The sequence below is a fragment of the Panthera tigris genome, chromosome B3, assembly GCF_018350195.1.
Source record: "Panthera tigris isolate Pti1 chromosome B3, P.tigris_Pti1_mat1.1, whole genome shotgun sequence".
NCBI classification, from domain to species: Eukaryota; Metazoa; Chordata; class Mammalia; order Carnivora; family Felidae; genus Panthera; species Panthera tigris.
Window position 1 is genome coordinate 59,513,058 of NC_056665.1, and position 16,802 is coordinate 59,529,859.

The 16,802-nt window shown below is 50.6% G+C and overlaps 1 protein-coding gene across 1 annotated transcript; it reads left to right on the forward strand.

Moving 5' to 3' along the window:
- The first annotated feature begins 696 nt into the window (after nt 1-696).
- On the forward strand, nt 697-16,582 carry STRC (stereocilin). The gene is given in 29 exon segments (XM_042987709.1): nt 697-738; nt 1,032-1,842; nt 1,934-1,958; nt 2,712-3,966; nt 4,929-4,991; nt 5,089-5,199; nt 5,376-5,542; nt 5,730-5,916; nt 6,048-6,163; nt 6,424-6,556; nt 6,915-7,097; nt 7,380-7,418; nt 7,599-7,766; nt 7,938-8,003; nt 8,463-8,588; nt 8,885-8,943; nt 9,729-9,852; nt 9,964-10,076; nt 11,848-11,983; nt 12,397-12,593; nt 12,788-12,878; nt 13,086-13,242; nt 13,874-14,043; nt 14,647-14,802; nt 15,184-15,326; nt 15,517-15,665; nt 15,929-16,026; nt 16,122-16,269; nt 16,465-16,582. Coding segments are annotated over 29 exon segments (5,322 nt in total). The 3' UTR covers nt 16,554-16,582.
- The last annotated feature ends 220 nt before the right edge of the window (nt 16,583-16,802 follow it).

Below are 16,802 nucleotides of genomic sequence, written 5' to 3' on the forward strand. Positions count from 1 at the left end.
CCACAGGGCAAACACAAATATTTGAATGGCCCAATGAGCAAGTTGCACATCCATAAAATGAGAGGTTTGGTCTCTGTAACCTCTGAAGTCCTCTCCCATTCTTAGCATTTTGTGGTTCTAGGTACTGAGTCAAAAGTGGCTCTGCTCTTCCTGAATGCTCTGTCATTGGACCAGACATTTGTCTTTGTTTCTCTTCTCTGTTCATACCTGGCTGCCCAGTTCCTTTCTCTGGGCCCCCTTTGTTCCTTGATTCCTTCAAATCCTACTTGCTTTTAACTCCTTTGTACCCTCTATACTTTCTTACATTTTTCTGCAGCCCCCCTCCCTACCACATTATAACCTGGTCTCCAGGTCTCCACCTCTATTTCTGCCCACTGCTATCTGCATCCTGGCTCTTAACTGAAGTTATTTCCCTGGGCTCCTCTGAGCCCCCGCCCCCCCCCCCCCCCCCGCCCCCGGGATCCCCTATCACTGGTCCCTCTCACAGAAGCACACCTTTCTCCAAAGCCAAAGGATCAGGTATTCAGTGGCTCAGGTGACAAACCTGCTGTCAGGTTACAGATATTGTTCCCTGAAAGACCACACTACAGTGTCAGTGGCAACTCAGGCTGCCTGCAGTGCTCTGCCCTCACCTGGCTATTGCATACAAGGTGAGAATAACCAGAATTCACCTCTTACCAGTGCTCACCTGGAAACATGGCTCTGAGCCTCTGGGCCCTGCTGCTGCCGCTGTCCTGTGCAGGTGAGATGAACAGTGAGCAGGGCTGGGGATGAAGGGGATGGTTGCTGAAAAGAGACTTAAGAATGCAGAGATTAACCGGTTTCTATAAAAGATAAAGGAAAATGGTCAGAGACTGGAGCTAAGGGAGAAAATGAGGGTTAAGAAAGCAGGCCAAGACTTACTATAGTAAGTATTCAGTAGTATTCAGTAAAGGGACTCAGCTTGCCATCCTTGTCGCCTCATCTTTAGATCCAAGCTAGGACTGGGCTCCGGGCAGGACCGAATTGGGTTCTAGGCTCTTCCCCTTTAGTGACTTCTGGTTTCTCTTCTTACAGTGATTCTGGTCCCTACTGGGATTCAGTCCCTGGACCCTGGTCTCTCCCTCCTGAAGTCATTGCTCTCCACAATGGACCAAGCTCCTCAGGGGTCCCTCAGCCGCTCACAGTTCTCTGCATTCCTGGCCAACATTTCTTCTTCCTTTGGGCCTGGGAGAATGGGGGAGGGACCTGTGGGGGAGCCCCCACCTCTCCAGCCCCCTGCCCTCCGGCTCCACGACTTCCTAGTGACACTGAGAGGCAGCCCAGACTGGGAGCCAATGCTAGGTCTACTAGGGGATGTTCTGGCACTGCTGGGACAGGAGCAGACCCCCCGGGACTTCCTGGGGCACCAGGCAGGTGTGCTGGGTGGACTCGCAGAGGTGTTGCTAGGAGCCTTAGTTCCTGTGGGGCCCCCAACCCCTACCCGGCCCCCATGCACCCGTGATGGGCCCTCTGACTGCGTCCTGGTGGCTGACTGGTTGCCTTCTCTGCTGCTCTTGTTAGAGGGTACACGATGGCAGGCCCTGGTACAGGTGCAGTCCAGTGTGGACCCCACAAATGCCACAGGCCTCAATGGGAGGGAGCCAGCCCCCCACTTTTTACAGGGTCTGTTGGGTTTGCTCACCCCAGTAGGGGAGCCAGGCTCTGAGGAGGCTCTTTGGGGAGGTCTGCTGCGCACAGTGGGGGCCCCCCTCTATGCTGCCTTCCAGGAGGGGCTTCTCCGTGTCACTGACTCCCTACAGGATGAGGTCTTTTCCATTCTGGGGCAACCAGAGCCTGATGCCAATGGGCAGTGCCAGGGAGGTGAGTGCTGCTGGGTTCGGGGCTGGGCTGTGGCAGGACAAAGAAGGGGGGAGATTGGGGTAGTCCTCTTCCTTACTCTTTTCCCTCCTAGGCAACCTTCAACAGCTGCTTTTATGGTAAGTAACTCTCTTACCAGGAGAGGAGTTCTGAGGGAGTGGGCCTGGAAAGTTGTCAGCCTGCAGAATGGAGGAGGAGACTGATGGGAGGGCATTGTTTAGTGGTTTTCGAGCGTGACTGTCTGGGTTGGTGTCCTAGCTCTGTTTACCTAGCCAAGTGACCTTGGGGTAGTTACATTCTCATTCTCATGCCTCAGTTTCCCTTCTTATAAAATATAGATAATATTAACAACCACAGAGTTGTTGAAAGGGATTGAATGGGTTGATGCTCTATGTGCAAGCCACTCAGAACTGTCTTGCACATAGTGCTTAATAATGTTACCTAATAAAGCTGGGGTATGGAAAGAAAGGATAAGACTGGATTCCTCCATCTTTACTGTTTCAGTACAACAATGTCAGAACACTGTTAGACTTACTCAGTTGCAGGGCAGATTTCCTGATGTGAGGTCAACCAAAGGTTGTATTTAAGCTACCTAAAAGTATATGAAGAAAGGAGAAAGAAGGGAGCCAGGTGGACAGAAGGGACTCCAGCTGGGCTGCTCCTAGATGATTTTGTGCCTTGGCAGGACAGATCTTTCTCCTGCTCCCACCATCCCAGTATTTAAACCAGTAACACCTATACTCCCAGGGACCTTTTGGAAAAGCCTATGCTTGCCATCCCCCCATGCAGGGCTCTGGGCCAGGGTCAGAATGTTCAACTAAAGGTTAAACTGACCAGGTGATGCCTACTTCTCCCTCCTGCCCTCCCTCCAGGGGCATCCGGCACAACCTTTCCTGGGATGTCCAGGCGCTGGGCTTTCTGTCTGGATTGCCACCCCCACCCCCTGCCCTCCTCCACTGTCTGAGCACAGGTGTGCCTCTGCCCAGGGCTTCCCAGCTCTCAGCCCACATCAGCCCTCGCCAACAGCGAGCCATCTCTGTGGAGGCCCTCTGCGAGAACCACTCAGGTCCAGCACCACCCTACAGCATTTCCAACTTCTCCATCCACTTGCTCTGCCAGCACGCCAAGCCTGCCACCCCGCAGCCCCCTCCCAGCACCATTGCCATCTGCCAGACAGCTGTGTGGTATGCAGTCTCATGGGCACCAGGTGCCCAAGGCTGGCTACAGGCCTGCCATGACCAGTTTCCTGATCAGTTCCTGGAGGCAATATGTAACAACCTCTCCTTTTCAGCCTTGTCTGGCCCCAATCGCCGTCTGGTAAAGCGGCTCTGTGCTGGTCTTCTCCCACCCCCCACCAGCTGTCCTGAAGGACTGCCTTCTGTTCCCCTCACCCCAGAGATCTTCTGGGGCTGCTTCTTGGAGAATGAGACCCTGTGGGCTGAGCGGCTGTGTGGAGAGGCGGGTCTGCAGGCTGTGCCCCCCAGCAATCAGGCTTGGGTTCAGCATGTGTGCCAGGGCCCTACCCCAGATGCCACTGCCTTCCCACCCTGCCACATTGGACCTTGTGGGGAACGCTGCCCAGATGGGGGCAGCTTCCTGATGATGGTCTGTGCCAATGACACCATGTATGAAGCACTTGTGCCCTTCTGGCCTTGGCTAGCAGGCCAGTGCAGGATAAGTCGTGGGGGCAATGACACTTGCTTCCTAGAGGGGCTACTGGGCCCTCTTCTGCCCTCTCTGCCACCACTGGGACCATCCCCACTGTGTCTGGCCCCAGCCCCCTTCCTGCTTGGCATGCTATCCCAATTGCCACGTTGTCAGTCCTCTGTACCAGCCCTTGCCCACTCCACACGCCTACACTATCTCCTGCGCCTGCTGACCTTTCTTCTGGGTCCAGGGGCTGGGGGGACTGAGGCCCAGGGGATGCTGGGTCAGGCCCTGATGCTCTCCAGTCTCCCAGACAACTGCTCCTTCTGGGATGCCTTCCGCCCAGAGGGCCGGCGCAGTGTGCTGCGGACAGTTGGGGAGTACCTGGAACAGGAGGAGCAGTGGACCCCGCTGGGCTTTGAACCCACTGCCAGCCCCAGCTCTGGTATAAACAAGATGGAGCTGCTGTCCTGCTTCAGTGTGAGTAATCTGCCAAGGTTAAAGCCCCTGGAACAGAGGGAAGGGCCTCCAAACAAATTCTCTAATACTGAGAGGTAGTAGTATAGTATAGTGTTTTAAGCACACAGCTCTGGAGTCAGACAGGCCTGAGTTCAGATCTTAGTTCTGTGATCAACCTTGGACAAGTTATTTAACCTCTCTGAGCAACATTTTTTTCACTTATAAATGAGGGAGAGTAACCGTGCCACTTTTTTAGGGTACCTGTAAGGATTACATAAGATTATACATGCTGTGGGCTTATGTATATAGCATGACACATAAACGTGCACTAAACGTTATCTCATTATTCTTTCTAACTCTTTGACTCTCCCCCTTTCTGCTCCAGAAAGGAAAGGTATCAAGTTGGAGGGATCTGACTCTGTCCCTAGAGAGTGAGAAGGCTGGCAAATATAGGAAGATAAGACAGAAATGAGAATAGTTCAGGGCAACCAGAAATCAGAAGACTTGAGTTCTGGGTTCAACTATGTCACACATTAGTGTGGTAATAGGAAAATAATTTAACTCAGATTTTCTGGACTTCTGTTCCTTCTCTGTAGAGTGAAGGGGCTACCATAATTCATTCATTGGGTGCCCCGTTATATGTAAGGCCTTTGCTAGGTTATGTAGCATATGTAAAGATTCCTTACTCCATGTTAGGGCCCACCTTTCTCAAGTCCTGTGCCCAGTGAAATGGGATTATACAGATTCATAGTTTTGGTTTGGATCTACAAGTATTTATTGAGCCAACAATGGACCTAGCATAGAAAAGGGTACAGGAGAAGTTTGAGACATCATCCTGGTTTAATGGAATTTAGTATCTGATGAGACACACATACAAGCTTCAGATGAAGGACAAGCATATAGCAAGTGGACTTGGAGTGCCTGGGGAATCTTCAGGAGGACAGAGGAGACAGCTCTTGGTATCTTGTCTGTCTCCCCACCAGCCTGTGCTATGGGATCTGCTCCAGAGGGAGAAGAGTGTTTGGGCCCTGCAGATTCTAGTGCAGGTAACAGATGGAGGGGTACATGGATGGAATGGGTAACAACTGTGGCATGAGGTCTCTGCCCAGTGAGGCCATGCCCACTTTAACCTCCTACTCCCAGGCATACCTGCACATGCCACCAGAAAATCTCCAGCAGCTGGTGCTTTCAGCAGAGAGGGAGGCTGCTCAGGGCTTCCTGACGCTCATGCACCGTTCCTGGGCCCAGCTTCAGGTGGGTATAGAGGGCAGGTGGGGGGGGGAGGGGAGGATGGAGGGAGACATCTGGGAATCAAGAGCACCTGGAACCTGGTGTGCAGAGGGCTTCCCCAGTGGAAGGAGAAGCTCAAAAGGAGATGGCGATAATACTGAGCATCTCCAGAGCCAGCATCCATTCCTATGCCCTCACAGGTGCCACCATCTGAGGAGCAGGCCCTGGGTCGCCTGACAGCCTTGTTGCTCCAGCAGTACCCACGCCTCACCTCCCAGCTCTTCATTGACCTGTCACCGCTCATCCCCTTCTTGGCTGTCTCTGACCTGATGCGCTTCCCACCATCCTTGTTGGCCAATGACAGTGTGTAAGGACCCCACACCACTCCTTCTGATCCTGTCAGGGTCAGCCAACCCCATCAGCCTATAGCAGCCCCTTCTTGAAATCCTCTCTGTTAAAATTAGGGAGAGTCTCCTTCTTGTCCATGATAGTAGGGCTTCAGAGTGTGAGGGGGACAACAGGGGCCAAAGGTTAATATCCATTTCTCTCCCCAGACTGGCTGCCATCCGAGATTACAGCCCAGGAATGAGGCCTGAACAGAAGGAAGCTCTTGCAAAGCGACTGCTGGCCCCTGACCTGTTTGGGGAAGTGCCCGCCTGGTCCCAGGAGCTACTGTGGGCAGTGTTGCCCCTGCTCCCCCACCTCCCTCTGGAGAACTTTCTGCAGCTCAGCCCTCACCAGGTATGACATGATTTTCTTGACTAGCCCATCTTCTCCTAGGTGGAACAGGAGTCAGTAGTATGTCTCCTGGTGAGCTTCTCCCCACAAGTGTCCCACAGTGACCCAACATGAGCTGACCCTCCTCACCTCAGATCCAGGCCCTGGAGGATAGCTGGCCAGCAGCAGGTCTTGGGCCAGGGCATGCCCGGCATGTGCTACGAAGCCTGGTGAACCAGAGTGTCCAGGACGGAGAAGAGCAGGTGCGCAGGTGAGCAGTTGTGGGATCAGTGATCAAAGCCAAATTGGGAGAGAGGCTAGTGCAGCTGCCATGGTGGGTTGGGGGCCTAGGAAGGAAGGGTCAAAAAGGTAGGCAGCGGCCACAGGCAGTATAGGATTCCAGGACAGAGGCCTATCTATGGTACCCATATTTCCTAGTTTAGCAGAGTGCCTACTCCATATACCTACACGATCCCTACCTTAGTGCCAGCTTCAGTGACCACATGAAGGCCAGCTTCATGCCCTTCTCAGGCTGGGGTCCCTCGCCTGTTTCCTGAGCCCTGAGGAGCTGCAGAGCCTGGTACCCTTGAGTGATCCACTGGGGCCAGTAGAACGGGGGCTGCTGGAATGTGCGGCCAACGGGACCCTCAGCCCACAAGGACGGGTGAGCCCCTTGGCACAGGCCTACAAGAGTCCAGGCTTTCCTTGGGTCTGTGTGGATGACATGCTCAGTCATCTCAATCAAGCTTGAGCACAACAGTGCCAGCCCTCCCCTGACCTCTACTATCTCTGTTCCTTATTTCGTGGTCATCCTTATCTGTTACCACCTCTTCCTGACCCAATGCCGTTTGGTCTATGACACCCCAAACATACCCTTTGACATCTTAAGCCCTATCTGTTCGTGTCCCATCTTTGGTTCTAAACCCTAGCCCAGGCCCTGGGAAATCCAGATGTGGGATTAGAGAGGAAGTTTAAGGTTCACTTGTCTTTTCTCCCCAGTCCCAAACTTTCTTTGGTTACAGGTGGCATATGAACTTCTGGGGGTATTGCGCTCATCTGGAGGAGCTGTGCTGAGCCCCCGGGAGCTGCGGGTCTGGGCCCCTCTCTTCCCTCAGCTGGGCCTCCGTTTCCTGCAGGAGCTGTCAGAGCCCCAGCTTAGAGCCATGCTTCCTGCCCTGCAGGGCACCAGTGTCACACCAGCCCAGGTGGGCCTGTCTCAGTCTCTAACATCCACCTTCCAACCCCAGGAACCCCACTCAAGGGAATGACATTCAGGGATACCACCAGCTTCTCTGGAGCCTCCTTTTTCTCTGTCCCAAGGAGGACTCCCTCATCCCCCTTCTTCAGATCAAGAAGAGCCCAGAGCCAGGCTAGTCACTGGGGTGGTATCAAGGAAACTAGAAGTTTTAAAGGGTAGGTCCTAGGGACCTGCATAAAACCTGGCTACCAGGACTTGAGTGCTGTTGTTTCATCCCATCCCACCTTAGGCTGTCTTACTGCTTGGACGGCTCCTCCCTAGGCATGATGTGAGTAGCAACAACTTCTCAATGTCCCTCAGAGGTCCCTGTCCCCCTTTCCTTGGCTCTCACATCTGCCCCTTCTTCCCTCTCAGTTCCTCAGACCTGCTGCCTTGCTGTACTGTGATTGTTGTCTTCCCAACCACCCTGCTTCTCTTCTTCAGGACTCTTGTCTCTCTTGCTCCCCAGCTGTCCCTGGAGGAACTCTGCTCCTTGCACCCTCTGCTGCCAGGCCTCAGCTCCCAGACACTCCAGGCCATCCCTAGGCGAGTTCTGGTTGGGGCCTGTTCCTGCCTGGCCCCTGAACTGTCACGCCTCTCAGCTTGCCAGACTGCAGCATTGCTGCAGACCTTTCGGGTATGAGAGTAGCAGGGAGGATGAGACATTCAGGGATGTGGGCTCTGGTTAAGAGGAGGGCATCTTCCCTGTGGCCAGGGAAGGCCTCCCATACCTCCCCACTTCCTTACACACACACACACACACACACACACACACACACACACACACACACTGCTGATTCTCATGCAGGTGAAAGACGGCGTTAAAAACATAGGTACAACAGGTGCCAGTGCAGCTGTGTGTATCCCTGGTCAGGTACGTGTGGGATCTCCCAACTAAGCTCCTCTCCATGTCCCCGGGTAGTTTCATATGACTGGTGCTGCCTCCTATACTCTCCCTGCAGTGGCCCTGAGCATCCAAGTTGACTCTGTTTACACCAAGACATTAGCAGCTCTCCCCAGTTCCAGTTACATGACAGCATGACCCACACTGTCCTATAATGTCAAAACCAGAAGGGTCTGAGAAATCTTCCAGGCCAACGAACCTGCTTTCAGATAAAGAGAGCAAAGCTCAGAGAGTCTGAGGGAGATCAGTTCATCAGGTGCCTGAATAGCAGCAATACTTGACCACATCCACCTTCATTGTGAGGGCTCTCTGGTGTGTGTTGCTATAGTGGCACATGCCATCCACCCTTTCCCTAGTTTTGGTCCCTTCCCACCCCCATGATGCCCCTCTTACCTATCATTACTCTGCTACACACATCCTCACCAGCAGCCCATCCCCACCACCTGGCCAGACTGCCTGCTTCCCCTGCTCCCACTAAAGCTGCTACAGCTGGACTCTGCGGCTCTTCTGGCTAACCGAAGGCGCTACCGGGAGCTGCCCTGGTCTGAACAGCAGGTAATTCTCCTCACTTACTCCAGAACTATCCTCTATGTTCCACCTCTTTTATCTGTCAGCCCTAGATTGGTCACATTATCTCCAGCATCCTTTATAATGTGACTTGCTTTGCTTTATTCCTTCTCCCTTCCCCTTACTTCTCCCCCCCCCCCCCATCTCCAAGAGAGGAGTGTACATTTGGGAGAGTAGGAGGCTGGTGGATCCACAGGGTGGGGAGGGAGGGCTAGGTCCAAAGCATCTTAGGTCCTTGGGCAATATCTCTGCTGGGGGGCTGCTCCTCTTTCTTTCTCCTGTAGGCTCAGTTTCTCTGGAAGAAGATGCAGGTGCCCACCAACCTGACACTTAGGAATCTGCAGTGAGTAACTTGTGTTGAGCAGAATTTAATTCAACTAACATTTTTTGAGACTTCCCATGTGCCAGGCCCCATATGATATGCAATGGGACATGCGCGGATGGATGATGCATAGTCCCAGCGTGTGGGCCTTCTCTTGGCTCCTCCTCCCTTTACTCTCTTGCCTTCCCATAGCACCACACCTATCCTGACTAGTTTAAGGGATTCAGAACACCTGGATTCAGGTCCCAGCCCTGAGACCTATTCATGGCCTTGAGCAAGTCATTTAATCCTCTAAGCTTCAGTTTTTTTCTTCTGTGGAATGAGAATTACAATAGTACCTACCTCATAGGATGTGGTTGTGAAGATTACATGAGGTAAGACATATAAAGTACTTAATATAGTTCCTGGCCCAGTGAAATCTCCCAATAGATATTTGCTGTTGTTAGTTTAATCCAAGGTGACCTCAGAGCTACTGGCCATGCAGCAATAAACAGGAACAAGTAAGTATCACTTTCCTTTCACCCACAGTAAAGGAATCATGGGCTTCAGAAACTAAAGATATAGCTCTACGCTCAGTTTACCACATTTTTAATAGAATGATGTTCGGAATATCCCTTGACGTCTGTGAACGTTTATTTTCCTCTCTGATAAACAGTGATGATGTTGTGGTTTTCTATGGAAAGCCATTTCTCAAACTGTAAATTACCATAAATGAATTCTGTACTTGTGTTGAGAGTATCGGTATCAAGGAGCAGACAGACCACAGCATGTGTTGAATGAGCATCTACCCACTCACATACCTACAGGGCTCTGGGCACCCTGGCAGGGGGCATGTCGTGTGATTTTCTGCAGCAGATCAACTCAATGGCAAACTTCCTTGAAGTAGTGCACATGATCTATCAGCTGCCCACTGGAGTTCGAGGGAGTCTGGTGAGAGGGGTGCTTAAACATTAGTGGAGCAGGGAGGCAGGGATCCTGGGTACCGAATCCGGCCCCTATGCTTAGCTCTATCCTGACCTGTTTCCCCAACCTATCCTACAGAGAGCCTGTATCTGGATGGAGCTACAGCGGAGGATGACAATGCCAGAGCCAGAGCTGGCAACCATGGGGCCAGAACTGAGTGGGCTAGACACCAGGCTACTCTTGGATTTACCGTAAGTGCTACAACTGGAGACACTGGATCCCTAGACGTCTCAACCTGGGGTAGAAGGTCTGCCCTTAGGAAATGCCCTAAGGTGGACGTTTTCTGTCTGGTGGTCCTCTGCCATCAGTTATAGCCCAAAGCAGAGGATTCTACTCAAAGTTGCTCTATGTTTTGACTGGCTCCCAGAACATGACCCCAACATAGGACAGCTAATGGTGGGCAACACTATGATGTGGGCTGCCAAACAATCATAGTATAACCTAGGCCACATTAATAGAGATAGAGTATCTGAACTGAGGGAGTCAATGGTCCAACTCACCCTAGAAGATTATAGTCTGCTTAAGCCACCATGTTGTCAGTGTGTTCAGTGGAGTACAGAAAGAGCGTGTATGAAACATGATAAATGCCTTTAAATACTCCTAAGGCTATCAAATAGAAAATAGATTAGCATGTTTCTGAATGGCTCCATTGGGCATCACAATGACCAATGAGTAAAAATCAGATTTGAAAAATACAAGGAAAACTGATGTAGCAAATTCCCAATGTCAGAGCTATTCAAGCCTGGGCCGAATGGTCTCATTGCAGGAATGTTGTAGAGCACATTTAAGTATGGATAAGGGTTGTGGGGAGAGAAAATTCATGAATGTAAGGGTCCTCTTAACACAGAGACTCTAGGAGTTTTATGAGTATCTCTCTCCAGGCTTCCTTTCTCATTTTGCCCCCATCCCTACCCCATTGCCATCTGAACTGTAAGTTAGAGTAGGAAAAGGCTAGTATTAGTCTTCCTAGGGATGAGGTGATGGTAAAGCAGTTGATTCCATCCTTACATTTTTATAGGCCTTTCCACAGATTTTGGCTTTTGTGCTATGCAGCCTAGTTCCAGTTCCAGAATTGGCAGCCCTAGATAGAATACACTTCTGAAACCTGGACAAAAGGGCTTTTAAAAAAGCCATTGAAATCTATTTAAATTTATTGGTTCTTGGAGATAATTTAGAATCCTAAGGACCTAGATAAGTTTCTAGACCATGAGTTGGAAAACCTGAGTTCCCCATCTAGGAAAGAGGAATAAGAAAAATACCTGTCTTACCCCAAAGTTTTGTCATAAGGTTCAAATAAGAGAATACTATAAAAGGGCTTGGTAAATTGTACAGCACTATGCAAATGAGAGAGGACTTCCCCACAAAAAGTAGAGGAAGGGTGACCCTGTGGAAAAAAGGACTTGGGAGTAAGATCCCACCATCTCTGTGAGCTGGTTTTCTAATCTATAACATGGGGGGGGGGGGATTTTTTAAAGTTTATTTTTATTTGTTTTGAGAGAGAGATAGAGAGCAAGTGGGGGAGGGGAAGAGAGAGAGGGAGACAGAATCCCAAGCAGACTCCACACTGTTAGCATAGAGCCTAACGAGGGGCTCGAACTCATAGACCATGAGATCATGACGTGAGCTGAATTCAAGAGTCAGACGCTTAACCAACTGAACCACCCAGGTGCCCCAAATGGGGAGAAATTTTAAAGATATTTAATATTTGGGACTTTTGATTCCATTAGATAAGGTAGGGTCATTTGTCATTTTTCCTGAGGAAGACTAGAAATATGGCACTCCTTTTGTTCTCTCCTTTTAAACACTATGAAGGGAATTGCATCTGGGGCAGTTTAATATCAGATCCTGTCCAGGGCCATAGGGTTTGGTCTGATGTTACCTCTTGTCTGGGCAATGTGGCATTCTGTTATCCCTTCTCAACAGGACTCATTTCTGAATGCCCCTGTTGTCAAATTGCTATAGGGTCCGGTTGATGGATAGACTGTCCAATGAATCTATTATGTTGGTGGTGGGGCTGGTACGAGGAGCTCCAGAGCAGCTGCTGGCACTGACCCCACTCCACCGGGTGGCCCTGGCAGAGAGGGCACTACAAAACTTGGTAAGAGTCCAACGTACCAGACTCGGAACTGCTGCCTGGACAATTTTTACCTCTCAGACAATGCTCTCTATCTTCTAGGCCTAGCCCCACACTTTTGTTGCCAAAAAGGTTCTTGTCCAGAAGGCCCTAGCCCCTAGATATATCTCTAGGTTCCATCCCAACCTATCTCTAGGTTCATATTTTTTGTCCACATTCCTTAGAGTCCAAGAAATCCGTTGGATTCCAACTCCTAGCCTTTCTGCCTGTTCCTATCTGGGCTCATTATTTAAGAAAGTAAACAATGGCAGTGAACATCGTAGGGTCTTGAGTTGGGAGCTGGAGGGAGGGAAAATCAAAGGTTTTGGTGTCTTGATCAAAGAATCTGGTCCTCTGAGTCAGAGATGCATTGTCCCAAGGCCTGATGCCCCCTCCAGGCTCCAAAGGAGACAACAGTCTCAAGGGAAGTGCTGGAGACATTGGGCCCCTTGGTTGGATTCCTGGGGATAGAGAGTACACGACGGATCCCCCTACCGATCCTGCTGGGCCAACTCAATCAGCTGCAGGGCTTCTGCCTAGGAGAGCCATTTGCCACAGAGCTGGGATGGCTCTTGTCACAGGAGCCTGCTCTTGGGTATGAACCTTCGGGAACTTCTAATTCTGACTCATCCTATACCCGCTCTCTTAACCACCATCATCAGTGGCAGATCATTGAATAAATATACACAAGGTCCCTTGGAGCCCTGAGTCCCCATGTCCTCTTTTCCCCTTCCTTTCCCTCACAGTTGTCTCAGCATCCCAGCCCCTGATCTTCTTCCTGTCCCCCAGGAAGCCAGAGTTGTGGAGCCAGGGTGAAGTAGAGCAAGCTGGACGCCTAGTACTCACTCTGTCTACTGAAGCTATTTCCTTGATCCCCAGGGTGAGGTGAAGGAACAAGGGAGGGAGTAAGAGCAGAGAGGGGACTGGTGAGCTGGCTTTGGGGAGCTAAGGGCAAGGAGACTGAGGGCAAGGGATGTGAAGCCTGAATCTGGGGGAAACTGCTAAAAAGAGATAGGACTTTAAAATTATAGCTGCAGCAGCTGGCCCTGACCTGACATCCCCACCCTCCATCTACCATCTCACACAGGAGGCCTTGGGCCAAGAGACTCTGGAGCGGCTCCTAGAGAAGCAGCAGAGTTGGGAGCAGAGCAGAGTTGGACAGCTATGTGGAAGACCACAGCTTGCTTCCAAGAAAGCTGCCTTGGTAGCTGGGGTTGTACGGCCCACTGCAGAAGATCTCCCAGGTGAAACTACCCAAATATTCATGTCTATCAGGGTGTATAGGAAAGAGTATCCAGAAATGTAGACAGAAGTCGGGCTCTAGGTATGCTGTGCCCTTTGAGCAGATTTGCACACCTTCTGCTCTCTGGGCTTGGGTTTTCTCATCTATAAACCACAGTGGTTAGAGGGATAATTTTCAAGGTCTTTTCTGGTTCTAGGGTTCTATAGCTCTGGACATTTATAACTCATTACATTATTAGCCCAGGACTTACCTTTTCCTGTTCTCTTATCCATATTAGCAGCTGACCCACTCTAAGCTTGGCTCTATGCTAGAGTATGGTGCTGTCTGCTGGGAAGATGCTTAGGATGTAGGAGGGAGATGCTAGTGAGACCTGAGTTCTGATCTAGACCTGCCATTAAATCCCTAGGCAACCCCTTCAGCCTTCCATTTATACAATGAGGGACTTATCCTCTTTAGTCACTTGTTCTAATATCCCTTGAGTCCTGTAATTCTCATACTACAGTAATCCTTTGGCCCATACTGTCTATGTTACCCTATCCTCCAAAGGTTGGAGGGGTCATTCCACCTATAGATATTTCTGTGGGCATAGTTTAATTCTACACTGACCCCCTGTGCCTGCCTTCCCCCTTCAGAACCTGTGCCAAATTGTGCAGATATACGAGGGACATTCCCAGCAGCCTGGTCAGCAACCCAGATTGCAGGGATGGAGCTCTCAGACTTTGAGGACTGCCTGGAATTATTCGCAGGAGACCCAGGACTTGGGCCTGAGGAACTACGGGCAGCTATGGGCAAGGCAAAACAGGTTAGGGATGGAGGGGCCAACATGAGGAAGCTGGTTGGGTGTGGTATGAGACACAAGGGAGTGGATAGCTGGGGAAAAGTGGAGGAAATAGGAGATGAAAGAATGAGAGTGGATCCTGAGTAGGAAGTCAGAGAGGATGAATATGGAGAAAAGGAAGCTAGTGCAATGGGTAGAGGGAAGAAGGCAGTGGTTACCAAACTTTAGGGTGTATCAAAATTATCCAGGGAGTATGTTTTTAAAATGCTGGTGCCAGGGTCCTATGCTAGACTCACTGAAGAATCTTTTTTGGGGGGAAGAATCTTCTGAGGGCTCTGGGAGATCAGCATTTCAACAGGCACTCCTAGTGAGTCTGGTGCACATAAGGTTTAGAATCCATGGACTATGATCTGCTATTCTTCTATACTGAGACTCTAGCATCTTTCAGTAACACCTTAGTCAGAACCTTAATCCAACCCTCTCATTTTACAGTTGAGGAAACTAAAGACCCAGAGAGGCAAGTGATTTGCCTAGAGTTCACAGCTAAGGTCAGAGGCATGACTAAGACCAAGCATTCTGACTCCTAGTCCAGTGCTTTTCCACTCACATTGTTCCTCTTTCTCCTAGTTGTGGGGTCCTCCCCGGGGATTCCGTCCTGAGCAGATCCTGCAGCTAGGTCGGCTCTTAATAGGTTTAGGAGAGCGGGAAATACAGGAGCTGATCCTAGTGGACTGGGGAGTGCTGAGCACCCTGGGGCAGATAGATGGCTGGAGCTCCATCCAGGTAACACCTTCCCTTTTCCTACCTTCCAAACTTCTATTCCACAGATCTAGGCCTTTAGGTCACCTAACACCTAAAGAATTTTTTTTCTGTTACCCTGCTTGGCCATTCTTTCTATTAAAATAGAATACCCCCTACTTGTGGCCTTAGGAACTCTGTGATTTATTCACTTTGAGGTCTGGACACATAAAACTCCCTCCTGACTGTCTTCCCTGAGGCCTTCTCTTTTTTGGATCCTCAATCTTCCTCATGGCTATTGGATCATCAGTTCTTAATAATACAAGTATAAAATCCAGTAGCACTTGTCTCTTCCCCAAACATGAATTTACCCATGAATTCCTTGTGATTTCTCTCCTTATTCTGTGCCCTCCATCTCCATCCCAGCTCCGGGTTGTGGTCTCCAGTTTCTTGCGGCAGAGTGGCCGGCATGTGAGCCACCTGGACTTCCTTCATCTGACTGCACTGGGTTATACACTCTGTGGACTTCGGCCAGAGGAGCTACAGCATATCAGCAGTTGGGAATTTAGGTCATCTGTGGAGGGGATGTGTGGGTGGTGGTGCTCATGTAAAGGTGGACTCACTGGGGATGGAAGACTCATGGTGGAGTGGTCCCATGGAGGAAGGGACCTCACCTGAAGCCATCTATACTCCCGTCCCATAACCATGGACCCTATCACTGTGGCTGAATATACTTTCTTTCTTTCCACTCTTCCACAGCCAAGCAGCTCTCTTCCTGGGCAATCTGCATCTCCAGTGTTCTGAGGAGCAACTGGAAGTTCTGGCCCAGCTCCTTGTGCTGCCGGGTGGTTTTGGTCCAGTCAGTAACTGGGGGCCTGAGATCTTCACTGAAATCGGCACAATAGCAGGTAGGGAGGCTGGGCCACTGCTGGTGCTAGCTGTTAGAGGTTGGTTTCCCTACCATGGATGGACTGGGTGGAGGACTGCTCTGGAATTCTTAAGGTGGGAGTCTGAGAAGGCATTTAGGTAAGAGGTTGGAGATGTGTTGGGAAAGGTGTATGGCCGGGTATTTGGGGAGAGGTTAGAGAAGTCTATAGTCTGTAGGTTTGAAGAGAAGGGGGAAGGCCAGTATAAGACAATGTTTGGATGCCCATCCCACTTGCTTCAACAGCAGGGATCCCAGACCTGGCTCTTTCAGCACTGCTGCAGGAACAGATCCAGGGCCTTACCCCTCTTGCTATTTCTGTCATCCCTGCTCCTAAATTTGCTGTAAGTATTTAAGAACTGGGGTCTGAGGTGACCACACAGAGCCAGGGCCCAATGGGGGCTATATTGGATGTACTAATTTCTGCTCCCACCCCCAGGTGGTGTTCAGTCCCACCCAGCTATCTAGTCTCACGAGTGTTCAGGCTGTGGCTGTCACTCCTGAACAAATGGCCTTTCTGAGTCCTGAGCAGCGACGAGCAGTTGCATGGGCCCAGCATGAGGGGAAGGACAGCCCACAACAGCAGGGTGAGTTCCCAACTGCACAGCTTGCCCCACTAACTCCTGACCCAGAATCTGACCCCAAACTTGATGCTATCTGGTTCATAGAACCCATTCAGGGAGACCCCTGAAGCAAAGGGATCTAGGCAGACAGTTTCCATGTATCAGTGGTTCTTGGGGAACAGAGTTTTGATATTCCTCCCATTTTCTGTCTCATTATAGGTCGAAGCACAGCCTGGGGCCTTCAGGACTGGTCACAGCCCTCCTGGGCCATGGCATTGACCATCTGCTTCCTTGGCAACCTGCTTTGAACCTGTCTCCACAGTTAAAGAGAAAGATTGTTGGGAAAGAAACTTTAATAAAGTGCAAATGGAAATGCATTCTAATTATCCTCAGGAAGCCGATGAGGAATATGGGTAAAATGCTAATGCTTTCCACCCACCTGAGAATCAGTGTTCCTGGCATGCCATATCTGGAGTCTTCTTTCCATCATAAATAACCCCACTGCTTCTTTTCCTTTCCTGAAAGCTAGTCCCTCCTCATCCCAACCATTAGAAATA